This window comes from Poecilia mexicana, unplaced genomic scaffold, assembly GCF_051168715.1.
Source record: "Poecilia mexicana isolate PSO_F unplaced genomic scaffold, ASM5116871v1 scaffold_7, whole genome shotgun sequence".
Lineage (NCBI taxonomy): Eukaryota > Metazoa > Chordata > Actinopteri > Cyprinodontiformes > Poeciliidae > Poecilia > Poecilia mexicana.
In genome coordinates, this window is record NW_028263376.1 from 9,600,916 (window position 1) to 9,614,263 (window position 13,348).

The following is a 13,348-nucleotide window of genomic DNA, read 5'->3' on the forward strand; positions in this document are numbered from 1 at the left end:
CGATGCCTGTCTCATCACTTCATGTGTCAAAGAACAAAGAGGAAATATTGCCAGGAGAAATATGAGGGCAAAGACCAACCAGTTCACCACTAGAATGAATCCTCTGTCACACTGAGCCAGAGGTGTCAGAGAGGACTTAAACTCCATCATGTGCATTTGTTGACTTTATCAGGGAAACAAACTGGAAAAAAACAAACCTTCCTTGACTCTGTCCAACAGCCATTTTATTTTGTCTTTCCATACATACTTTAAATAAGTAGTTTTTTTTTTTTTATCTAGATCACTAAATTTGTTAATAATTGCATGGCCAAAGTTAAACCTACAACATTTTGACGCTCCAATGCAAGAACCTCAGCCCCAGCCAGAGCTTGAATCACAGGAGGAGGTAGATTTAGAGGGAAGGCATGAAGTCAGCGGTAGAAAAACTAGAGCAAGCAGAGTCCAGTTTTCCAAAAACGACTGCACAGGCCCCAGGTATCCAATCTCGACAGCTTTCTACTACAGATGAGAGAACAAGAGTTCGAGTTTTCCTTAAGACGTTCCGTCTGCGGCCGCTCCGGTGGGTCACCCAGAAGACCAGCAGGGGCCGGCTAGATGATCCTTAAAGCAGGAGTAAGCAGACAGCCATGGTGGCTCACACGACCTTCCATTTTGACCCTGTGGCTCCCTCTACTGGTAGGAAAAAACACCTTGGTGACTCATGAGGAGTCTTTCTTTCCTCAAAAGGTTAGTTCAAAATCCTCCAATTGTTATTGAATATGACCATAATGAACTGGCAGACGGTTTACTTTCCTACTCACAAACTTAAATCCTCCACAAGAGGATTCAACCCAGATAACTAAAACACAAAAGTTGTTGATTTTTTTTTTTTTTTTTTTGCATGCTGTGTGCTCAATTTGTTGTTTCCCTTTTCTTGTGAGAAACTGAAGCTCATTTGGAAAACAAATAAGTTGGGCCCTTCAACGTACATCGGACTCTTTGTGTGTGCATCACAACCAGCTCTCACCGCATCATCGGGGGGGCTTCTTGATAATGTAGAAATTGCATTAATTATTATTCAAGAGAACCTCATTATTCTCTTGAATAATGAGGTTCTCATTATTCAAGAGAACCTCAGTCTGATCCAATGCAGAACAGAGAGGAAGCAAAAAGGCAGAGACCACATCAAAATCCATGACACGTTTATTTGTGAATTCTATGACAAACAGGAGGCAGTTTCATCTTATTTTACAAGCTACCACGGTCGGAAAAACAAAAATACCTTCAAAAATCCATTTGGACGTCTTTTTCTCACATCTTTCAATGTTTGCTATTGTTTTATTTCATTTCATTGTTCTTCCCCCCCGTCAGTCATCTTCAAAATGCAACTATATACATGAAAATGCTCAAGTGCCGTCTAAAAGGGGAGAGAGCTACATATTTCACAGCGACCTGCGTCAGATCAGCTGTTGACATTCAGCTATTCTCAAAGAAACAGAAGGGCAGGGAACAAACCGTTTCACTTTCCTGTTGCTTTACAATGTAGGTGGGAATTCTTCACCAAGTACTCGTTTACGTTTTTCTCCTTTTATTAATCAAGCACTGTTAAAAAGAGATTATAGTATGTTAATAAAGCTAATATACAGACTGTCCTTAATACCTCAGCTAAGAATAATTTACATAATCCCAGCATGTAATATTCTAATTAGTGGTATGGAAACATTACAAAAGGATGGAAATATTCATGTTGCTTTACTAGGCTTACCTAAAAATGGGTACAGGTGATGCTTGATACCCCAGAGCCTTTAAAAAAGTCATTGGCTGGTGATGTTTTTCTGCAAAATGTTTTAGTTAATGGGTGAAATACAATTTAGGGATTAGGGAGAGACGGATATCCGCCTCTACCAAGCCACATTGTATGTTGTAATGCAATTTAAAAATGATCAGAATCATTATGCGCGTATCATTCTGCCTCAAATCAAACAAGTATGTGTCCAGCATGTTTGCATACTTCTGCAGAACACAGCAAAAATGAAATAACAATAATAATGATTAAATAACGTTTCTCATCATGTGTTTGATTCTTCATATTATGATGCTATCTTAAATTTAGACCTATTCTCACGAAAAAAGAAAGAAAAACAGTGTAGGCTACAGACATTTATTGAAAAAAATGTTCTATTCTTCTTCATTTTGACACGTTTGGAAATCTGATAAATCAAAAATATTAATATCTAAGGGTTCACTTTAGCTCTCGTCTCATAAATCCCTTATCAATTGTGCAAAATACTACAGCTTTTAGATTTAATTCAACATGTATCTAAGCTGAATATCTGAACTAAGATGTGGTGCTTTTTTAAAAATAATGGAATCTATGCAGATAAAGGAAAAGGTTCTAGTAAAAACAAGACACTTTTGTAGAGGAAAGGCACTAAAGTGACCCTCTTGTTGACAGAATGACGTTGAAAATAAACCCCCAAGTATGTAGAGATTACATGAGTTTCCACTGAAAACATTTTCTGGCAGATTTACATGAATTTAGTTTTTATGTTTATTTTAGTCTATAGTCTAAGAGGTAGAACAAAATTCTGTAAACTGTCCACTTTTACGTTTGTGCAGACAATCAGAAATATAGTTTAAAATTACAATATAGGAATCATGTTATAAAGTCGCTTCTTATCTGGAACAGCACAACGGATATCCCATAAATCCCTGCCACAGTGAGCTGTTTGTTGGTTCGCAGTGTATAAAGCCAATCATGTTAATGTTCTGAGCACAACCCTGTTTTGTTGGTAGCACACAGTTTTAATAGCTTTGAGTTCCAGATATAAATGCAAAGGAAAGATTGAAAAAGACAGGTTATTATTTGAACGTGTTTGGAAATCTTCTGCACGCTAATCAGTTTGGGTTTTTGCAGTCTGGAGAATGAAACAATCTTTTTAGGATGGTACATATCCTATGAGCTGTGGCTGTCTTGTTAGCGTGCTAACTGTTTGTATGCGTTTGAAAGAAAGTTTAATATTAGTCCTCAAATTATTGGTTTATTGAAGCGTAGTGTCATTGACTTATGTAAAATTAACTTGTGCCTCCAATAGTTCAATTATGGTCTGATAAAAAGACCATAATGCCACACTGACAAGTAATTTAACTTTTTCTATGAGTATCTAGTGATAAGCTAAAGTTAACAGTTATCAAAGTCAAAAACGGTCATTTCTGGATAACTCTTCAACAGTGTGACAAACAGCTGCAATAATTTGAATCATATTGTTATGAAAAATTTCCATTCCAAGAAAAAAATTCAAATCACAGAAAGCCCTTTGAGTTTATTTTGGGTTCTAGAAAAATACTAAATATCTTAATGTAAATCAGCACTGAAGGAACAGTCTATCATTTAAATTTTTTGGTCAGATTTGTATAGTAGAATATTTTAATATATTTTAACAGGGATTTGCTTTAAATAATCAGGAAGAAATGTGGTCAGAATGACGGCTTTGCTAGATGAACATCTCAGCTAAATGTGCTAGCTTGTTGAAAGTTAAGCTTGGAGTTTTTGCAACAAAACCAAGGCGTTTTTCCTAAAACGGTTCAATAGCTCGATTGAAAATGAAAACATAAAATATCCAAGTCATATTTATTGTGTTTTCTTGTTGAGTTTAAATCGAGATTAAATTATAGCTTGTGCAGGAAAACGCAAATGCTTTTAAAAAAGTGAAATAAGAAAAAAAGGAACAGTAAATGAGATTTTTGGAAACCGTTGAAACATTGCTTAGCTGGTAAACCAGTCAGACATCAAGTACAGCCATTAAATCGAGGCCAAAACGGTCTAGGTGAACTCATGTCAGCGGCTGGAGAGGCAGCAGCTGGTTTTATGCAGTTGGTTTTGTACCCAAAATGAGGGCTAAAATCGAGACAGACAGTAGCACAGAGACTGTGGGTTTTCCTCAGCATGTTATTTAAGTATATGTACTTTCTGTAATGCCCTACTTTTAAACTGCTGAGTCATTAAACTGTGTGCATACACAAGATGGGTAGGTTCTCCGTTGAAGCCCACAGAAGGCTGCACACCAAGTAGCACCATCGTAACAAAACAGAGACTCGACAACAGATCAGCAGAACATCAATTAAAAAGTGAAATAGTAGATATTCCAGAAAAATGACTTTGTATTTTAAAAATGCCAGATGTGCAATCTATGCCACATCCAGCTACAGTTGTTAGCCTCTTGTCGCTTTAGCAGGATACAGTACATTAATGAAGAAAACAAACTTCACGAATAAAAGAAGTTTGTGTGTTTTAGAGAGTCTGGTTTTAGTGTGACAAAATATAAGACACATAATCCAACAGACCATTTGAATAGCAAATCCAATATATAAAAAAGGACATGGCAAGGTAATGGACTCAAGATTCGTGTATAAAATTATTCAGAGTATATTTTTATGTCTTGTCCAACATCATATTTCTGCTATTAGCAACCAATCTTTGTGACTTTGCAACAGTTCTGTTTGTGTTGATTTATGCTGCCCATTATGTCCAGCTGTTGCAGGAAAACGAACTCTGTGGTCCATCTTATAGTTAACTTAGTATTTCATCTTCATTTATTTATATAGAAAATCAATTTATGGATCTGTTTCAAATAAGTTAAAACTTCAGATATTTAAATATTAAAAGTCATATTTTGCAGATTAAAAAAAAAGGTTTAAATAACTTTTTAAAAATCCTGAAAGAGATTCCAAGTTTGTTGTAATGCTATGAACCAATTCAATGAGCTTTATTAGTAAGAAAGATAGGTGTTGGTGTATGTTTGTGACAATAAGGATACTCTGATATCTCGACTTTGACAGCAGCCAGTTAGTGTGTCTGTTCCAAGTATCTAAACTATGGAGTTCACTGCCTTGCAAAAGTATTCATACCAATCGCCCTTTTTTTTTCTTTTTTATACCAACCTATAACTTTTACTAAAGCTAGTAAAAGTTCATGATGGAGAAAATTTCAGGAAAATCCCGAAGGTGCAAAAGACTTGAGACTGTGGTTGAGGTTTACCCTCCAGCAGAACAACAATCATGAACATGCAACCAGAGCTACAATGGATTAGATGAATGTAAATATATGGTCAAGGAGTATGAATACTTTTGCAACGCGGTAGTTTATTTTTCCCAACCGTGTGATTATGATCCCAAAAGACGTTTTGATTTATTAGTAAAACTGGAATGCCTTTAATTTCTTGCTCCCACCATTGACTTGGGCAATCTGAAAAAAAAAAAAAACAAAACAAAAAAACCCCCAAAAAACAACAACATAATAAATAAACATTAAAAAAAATTACATTTCTATCCAATGTGCCATAAGCTTAACAAAAAGGATCCTGGTTTAACTTAACAAGGAGGAATGATTCCCAAAGTGTGTCAGAACAGAAGCCATTTCAAGATGGCGCACAGCAGATATGTACATGTGTTTACCAGGTTGTTGCTCTAATGTTAAAGGATGCCAATACAAGTCTATCTCTGGCCGTCTGCTTCAAAATAAAGACATAATTTCTATCATCAAAGGTCAAAGTCATGGCTTTCATTTCACCCACGTTGTCTGTATTTCTGCCATTGTTCATTAAGAAAGACGGCACCAGAAAACCAAGCCATAAGATACATTTGCTCTCCAGGAACACTGGTTAAACATTGGTCTCTATAATCATTTCTATGGTTTCATTTTTTTGAGCCGTTAGATACCAACATTCTTCATTTTAGTTCAAATCTGGTCTTCATGAAACGCACGGCCCAGTGGTTTTCAACGTCTTCCTGTGCTAATAAGACACGGCGTATGCCACTCTGCTATGTGTCATTAAGCTGTGGCATTTTTTTTTTATCTGTGAAGTCAATTGTGCAAAGCAATCCGACACTGCGTGGCGTGTTAAGTGTGGGTCCAACACTGTGAAATCATCGAAACATTTAATTGTGTCTCGGTTTGCAGACAATAAAAATAATAAAAAACTGCTTTTGTTTCATACCCCCCAAAGTAACACATGATATCTAAAATAACTGCTCATTAAACAGCATGATGGTGGTAACATTATAGCATATCGTTGTGAATGTGTAGTATTAGCAGACTGATTGTAGTACCTGTTACTCTGATAGTTGGAGGTTGTGTTTTGAGTCCTGACATCATCATCATCATTATTTAACCTGTTGATTGGTATCTGTAGTGTTAGATGGCAGTTCTGGTTTCAGTCCTGCTGGTAGGTTTGGGATGCTGGCGCAGTCCTTGGCATCGGTCGCACGTCTAGAAACCGGAGTGGCGTCTCCGGGGTTCTGATTGAGAGAAGGTGGCAGTAGCTTTGTGTGGGGGTCCGGGGCAGGGGGCAGTTTGCGCTGTGTGCTGAGGCGGTGTGTTAATGTTTGGCAGTGGGCCTGTGTGCGTGGCAGGTTCTAGGTGTTTGTGTGCATTTGGTGCTCTGGGAGGTGCGGGGAAGCGTTTCCAAGGCAGTCGTGTTTGTGAAGAAGTGAATTTCCTCCGTGAGCGTCTTCGCTGGGAGGCTCGTCACTCGTTGCAGGCGTCTCCTTTCTCCTCGGCTCCAGCTGGAGAGTCCTGCGGACGGTGCTTGCAGTGGCGAGCAGCTGCTCTGGACGATCGGACGAAGCAGGAGGACGGAGTAGCACAATCGCAAGGTGCCTCCTGGGAGACAGAACAAAGTCACTTCATGCCCACATCATCGTGCCATGGTGTACAGAGCCTTGGAAACGTGTTCATACCCATTTAACCTTTGCACATTTTGTCATGTTATAACCACAGACTGTCATGTACCGTCATATTCAGTAAATCAGAATATATACGTCTCAGTGAGTCTCATTTGTCAGATTAAACGTATCTTTTGAAAATAATAACCTTTAAGCAGCAAACATGCTTTTCATTAAGCACACGTTCTTTGTTTTTAAAAAAAAAAGTTTTATATTGCTCTGATGTGATGATCTGATTTTAAGTGCCATGTTTTCATTAACTATAAGTGGGAAATGACTGTAGTTAGCAGAAATAAAAGCTCCCAAACACCCGTATGTGTAATTAATCTGTATGAAATGAGATGCTCCTGAAATAAATGGGCCGTTCAGTAATACTCTAATTTTTTGAATGACTCTGCATTTTACTGGTTAGACCAACAGAACAAACTAAATAGTTGTGCTTTAGAATGAAAATGATACATGGATGTTTAAAAATTACAGCTGAAACTCTTGGGTTATGTCTGCACCTGCTTTTCATGTTGAGAAACTCAAACTTTTGCCTTAACAAATCACCCCGGGCTGATTCAGACTGGATATACATCATTTCAAGAGGAGTTTTCTAGTCTTTGCAAAGTTGACTTAATGCATTGATCTAAACTCTTTTGTTGTAGCCTTGGATGTAATCAATGCTCTCCTCCTCCTGGCAGTTCAGGCCATCATACTGCTACCATTTTCAGTAAACACATTAAGAGCACTTTTAAAGCTTTCTTTCTGATCAGTCTACTGTATTTCTTGGTCTTTGTGATGCTGTTAGTTCACTGATGTCCTCAAACACACCTCTGAAAACTTCACAGAACAGCTGAATTCATACTGAGATTACACTACACACAAGTGGACAACAAGTACTTATTCCATGACCTTCGAAGGCAATTGGTCAAAGTGGACTTTATTAAAGGAGATTTACCACATTTAGATTTTAAGTCCCTCTATAATAGGCTGAAGTTTATGGTTGTAATATGATAAAATTTAACATGTAGTAAAAAACTACAAACTGCCATTTCATTTAAAAGCACAAACCTCGGTTCCAGGTCCTGCAGCCACGCTGTTGCTCGTTGCTTCCTTCCCTCCTCCCATGATGCTGATCATCTCCTCCCCGGCCGTCTGCCTCATAAACCGCTTATTAACAATCCTGGTCACGCTGTCGTTGCCTCCGCTCAGTCCAGCCAGCGCAGCAGCCCCTCCGAGTGTGGGTTCGTCCACGCTGCTCAAGCCACCCAAGACTCCCACACCTCCGAGGACAGCGAGGGAGTCTCTCTGCACTTTCTCCACAGACAGGGGGGCTCCACCCGGGCCGCGGCTGTTGCACACATTCCTGAAGAACTCCTGCACCAGCCCTCCATACCGCTGAGGGTTGGAATCGGAGCCGCAAGCAGCAGCGCCGGAGGGTTTTCCGGCAGCGTGAGGCTGCCGAGCCGGGCTGGCCGTCTGGCTTGACCCTATAGCAGCGCAGGGATCACAGGTTTGGATTATCACCAACAGGATTAACTGAAGTTACTGTGGGTTTAAGCCAGAACAAAACGACAAGACGTTTGGGCTTTTTTCTGTTCCATCAAATTACGATGTTTCTCAGTTTGTTCTTATGTAAGTGTTACTGCAGGGATTGACCCTTTGCTCGTGATGTCAACGTCTTCACGTACCACTCCACCACTACGGACGTCAAAACATCCGATGTGCAAGTAAACTCTTGTAAAGCTTGTCAAAAAACAGACAGTCGAGAGCCTAATATCTCTTTTATTTAGATGATTTCACTTTAAAAATGGTTCTGCACAGACAGACAGACAGACAGACAGACAGACAGACAGACAGACAGACAGACAGACATGGATGCAACCAAACTTGTCATTTTATTGTAAACCTTTGACAAGATATTGCAGTGTGGCGTAGTTACCCATCTATTCATTAGTAACCATGGAGAAAATGCTTCGCCTTGTAACTTTTGCATGCTTTTAAGTCTGCTTCGGTGTTACGGGAAAACGCCTTTTATAACATAGTGGTATAAATCATGGGGCGTGAAACTGGCTGATTAAACAAACAAATATGTCAGGAGAGGGAACTTATGGGTCGCTTTATAATCTGGCTTTATCAAACATTTGTAAGTGCTGCCATGTATGAGCCCCAAATAAATCTGTGTTACTTCGGCAAGACAAATTAGCTCGACTTGAACAAGTGAAAGCCGTGGCTATACAGGCAAAAACAACTTGGAAAAACAATCCCTCACTTCCAACGTCGGTCATGGCGCCTCAATGTGATTGGGTGGCGTATTTTGCAATACTTGAAAGACGACAGATTTACAGACCTAGATTATGCATCTCACCTATTTCACTCCTCCAAAGCGACTCTGTGCTTCCGGAGTGCTCCACTACGCTGAAGAGGCTGGAGAGGCCGTCGGTGAGGCCGTTCAGGACGGGGCTGTCCCTCGTCGTAGTGGAGCGAGCCCAAGCAGAGCCGCCACTCCCACCGATGGGCCTCTGATGTAGGCTCCACATGCTGCGGTCCCTGCTGGAGGAAGCGCCGTCCAGTCTGGAAGTGGAACCTGAAAATAGCGATTTGCTCGATCATTCGTCTAAAAACGCTCCAAAGCACCAAACGAACTGGGCTCAGAGGGAAGTGAGGAGAAGTTTTACCAGAAGACACTCTCCGCTGTAGCTTAGGCGACCCATACTTGGGCGAACAGCATGGCCTCTCAATGCGGCTGTGCACTTTATCCAGAGATGTAGAAATCTGCCGAGTTCGGGCGGATACCAGCGAGGAAGTGGTTGCTGGTGTTGGCCGAGGTGACCAGGATTTGGAGTGCAACCCCGTTGCCCTGCTGGTCTCTGTCTGCAGTCCGATGCTGACACCCTGAGCTGCAGTCTGGGTGGACTTGTTGGACACTCCAACGGGCTGAAGGAAGTTTAAAATGTTTCGGATTAACCTTTTTACCTGGACTTTTTTCCAGTAGAGCTAAGTTCGCAATTAGAACACGGAGATCTTTCTGTCTAAATCAAACATTTATAACATGTTTTAATATTACATTTTATTTACAAAGCACTTTTCAATACAAAGACAGGCAAGCTCATTGAGTTTGGCTTCCCTGCTATGAAGTAATAAGGACTAAATTCAACAAAAATAGCAGGAAAATATTACACATTCAAAACATTTACTGGAACGAGAATGAAAATGAAGGAGAGACGATACCTGACTCCCAGGCTCCTTGCTGGATTTCCTCTCCAGAGAAGAAGAGCGAATAGCTTGCCGGACACAGTTAGTCATCTCCTTCATGTCGTCACTTAAGTTGGCAGAGATGTCTCCGATCTCCAGATCGTGGAAGGGAGAACTGGATGTCATCCCGTCCACCACCCTGTTAGCCGCGCCGCCGCTGACACTGCTGCTGAAAACGCTCGGCATCGACGTGGAAATGCTGCTGCCTCTGCTCTCCAGCAGCTCCCGGTGCTGCTTGGACAGCGAGCTGAGCCACTGCTCATAAGAAGAGGTGAACGATGAGGCGGGTTGTTGGCGCTGAGCATCGAGAGCGTCCAGTGAGGCCACGCCACCGTCCGTGTCATTCTGCTTCAGAGATGAACCCCCGACGCTGTATTCATCAGAATCCAGAGGCTCCTGGTATCTTCTCCGGTGCTCCATACGCCTCACAGCAGGAGGGCTGTAGTAAATACGGATGCCGGTCCGGTCCGGAGCAGTGCAGCTCCTCTGCACAAAGTCCAAGTCCATCTGAGAGGCTGCGGAGCTGCTACAAGAACCACTTGGACCATCCCAGGTTTTACAAGTGTCAGCCATCTCTGGGGTCTAGACCAGCAGACAACAGCGTAGGTTTAGTAAATGTTCTGACTCAGTGTGTTTGTGTCACTACAAAAACCTCAATAAAGTTTACAAATTTTAGACCAGCGGCCGTATAAAAACCGTAGTTTCAAACCTCGTTGGTTATGCTGGTCCAGTTCTTCACGGTTACATCCCCAAACTCGGCTCCAGTAAAAAGCGGCATTGAACCAAAATGTGCTTTGTCCTTCGCACAGGAAGATCTGCTACCCTCCGAGTCCTCCAGTGTAGATTTGATCCTAGTCAAAGATGCAGTAACAGAAAAGTTATGTTCAGATGTCACAGTGACAAATTCAGTGTGATCTGCAAAAGTATTCATTCTTCCACATTTGCGACATTCCAAACCGCCCACTTCAGTGTTTGTTAACTTGGATTTTATGTAACAGATCAGCACAAAATGTTTATAATTTGTGAACACACACTGATCGCGCCTTTTTTTTTGCAAGTGTTAGGACTGTGGAAAACACTAACGCTGACCTCTTCTGGGTTTATGTTAATGGTTTTCTTTTTGCCTATTTTCCGTGAAAGCTAAATTTGTGGACAACACACTTTTCCTTTTATTTCTTTTCAAGTTTTTTCATAGGTCCATCTGAGCTGTGGACCTATGCCGCGCCTCCATTCTTTGCCTTGGATTTTATTTCGGGGCATCAGTGTAAAGAGGTCTGACTAATAAATGCACCCAATGCTTATAAAAAAAATACAGTACAAAGAAATCTGACAAAAAGTGAAAAGGATAAAAAAATATATAAATATCTTTGTGAAGCACCTCTCTTACTTTATCCACCTGCTTATTTGCACGTGTGTAGATATTGTATATTTTTCTTTTTCATACTTTACTTATTTTTTACTTTTTAGGTTTATTTGCACCGTGAAATCATTGAAAAGTCCCAGTGAACTTGTTCAAACAGATTCTGACACTGATTTTGACTTTAACTTAAAGCACCGATGATGAAACGGCCATAAAAAGTGACGGTGATGACAACAACTAATGACTTGTTCAAGTACGTGGTAAAGTAAGCATGACTGTTTTTCACTGTCACCTCGGCGATGCTGATCCGTTAACAACACCCGCCGTGTCCACAGTGGATTCGTCACCTGGAGGCTTCGACTGTGAGGGGAAAAGAGAAGAGTCACGTTGAAAAGACTTGATCTAGTTTTTGCAGTCAACATTTAAACGACCGTCATGACACGTCTGAGCATCACGGCTCCTATAGCATTTCATTGTGAGCATGAAGTTGCCAGCCGCCTCCTTTGGAGTTTCTAGAAGTGAACTCTATAATCAGTCTGTGGCAGATCGAGGTTAAACACGGATAGCTATGCTGAGTCGGTGGTTTTTGCACTGGAGGTGAGATCTGAAGCTAAGAAGCAATTTCCCCTGTGAGCGGAGGAGGAGAAGTGGAAGAAAAGGACATCTGCAAATGCTGTGCCTATAGCTGCACTGACAACCTTTTTTTACTCTCACCGGCAGCACTGTGCAGCCCGAACTATCCGAATAAACAGAAATCTAAATGCACAGCAGGTGCCTTTAATCGGCAAAATTAGATACTTATGTGTAAAAATCAAAAACTGAAGTATAGTAACTGGCCGTCTTTGTTCTGCTTAAGTGTAATAAAGCAAGGATTACACTAAGTTGCCTGTTGGTGGCACTACAACTGCATCCCAAAAGCTTGAAAAGGTCCAAACAAATGACACATTCATAAGACTTGAGGAAGGCAGAGCGTGATAAACGCCGCTATCAGAGTGGCTGAGACAAAAAGCTAAATGACAAGCTGAACCTCCTCCCAGTTCTCCTGCACAGGCCTGGAGCGAGACAGGATGACAGCAGAGAGGGGGAAGGAAGACGACGGAGACAGACGCGGAAGTGGAAAAAGCGAATGAGTGGACAGGAAACGGGGCGGGAGAGGAGGGGAGCTCTCTGCAGGCTGAGAACTTCAAAGATGACAGAAAGACCTTAAATGCACCTCTGGGGTTTGAGTCAGGCACGGAGAAAATCCCTTTAACCTTAGAATCCCCAGAAGGTCGCAGCCTGCCTCAGCCCTCACTGACATGTTGCAGCAGATATGAGTGACCATGTCTTTCTGCTGAGCTGAACTTTTACAGAAGGATCCAGAGTTGGATGGTAGCCAGATACATTTACTCTGTCACATTTGCTTGAGGAGCATTTTGGGAAATGAATACTTTTAGGATTATTTTTACTTACTCTGGACTTTTTACTTTTACTTGAGTCGTTTTATTAAGAATTGTCACTACTCTTACTGTAGGAACATCTCTGGATACTTTATACACTGCGAGTAACTTCACTGGACGGAGAACAAGCTTGTTTAAAAAACAATCATCAGACACCAGCAGTTTCATCAGTTTTACGTTTGGAAAATTTTTTCCTTTGCCTGACTTTGTTAATTTGTAATTATACTATTTATATAAATTATTTATCTTTAAAAAAAACAAAAAAACAAAACTAAATTTAAACTTATTTTTATATTTTGGTCCATCTGATGCAGTATTTTTAAAGTATTGATTCATGTTTTGATCAGTTTACCAAAGACTTTTTCTACCTAAGTATTTTCTTGGACAGCTATATATATATATATATATTTTTTTTTTACTCTTACTTGAGTTAAAATGTTGTCAACTAGGACTACTCTTACTCAAGTACAACTTTTGGGTACTCAGCCAGCCTCTGCTCATATCATGGCATTAACATCTGTGCAGTTACTGTTTCCGTCCACAAAAAGATGAAACCCAGAGCAGCAACCTGAACCAGCAGCATCGTGGACCCAAGACGTCCAGAGTG

At 40.7% G+C, this 13,348-nt stretch overlaps 1 protein-coding gene across 1 annotated transcript in view; it reads right to left on the reverse strand.

Annotated features, from left to right (window-relative positions):
- Positions 1–1,164: 1,164 nt before the first annotated feature.
- LOC106909744 (microtubule cross-linking factor 2-like) overlaps positions 1,165–13,348 on the reverse strand; it is a 28,681-nt gene continuing 16,497 nt past the window's right edge. The window contains exons 13-19 of the mRNA XM_088007020.1: positions 11,595–11,662; positions 10,652–10,793; positions 9,919–10,524; positions 9,366–9,624; positions 9,056–9,274; positions 7,759–8,177; positions 1,165–6,640 (exon numbers count right to left, since the gene is read on the reverse strand). Of these exons, the coding sequence (XP_087863146.1) occupies positions 6,506–6,640; positions 7,759–8,177; positions 9,056–9,274; positions 9,366–9,624; positions 9,919–10,524; positions 10,652–10,793; positions 11,595–11,662 (1,848 nt within the window). The 3' untranslated portion in view covers positions 1,165–6,505. The remainder of the gene's footprint in view (positions 6,641–7,758; positions 8,178–9,055; positions 9,275–9,365; positions 9,625–9,918; positions 10,525–10,651; positions 10,794–11,594; positions 11,663–13,348) is intronic.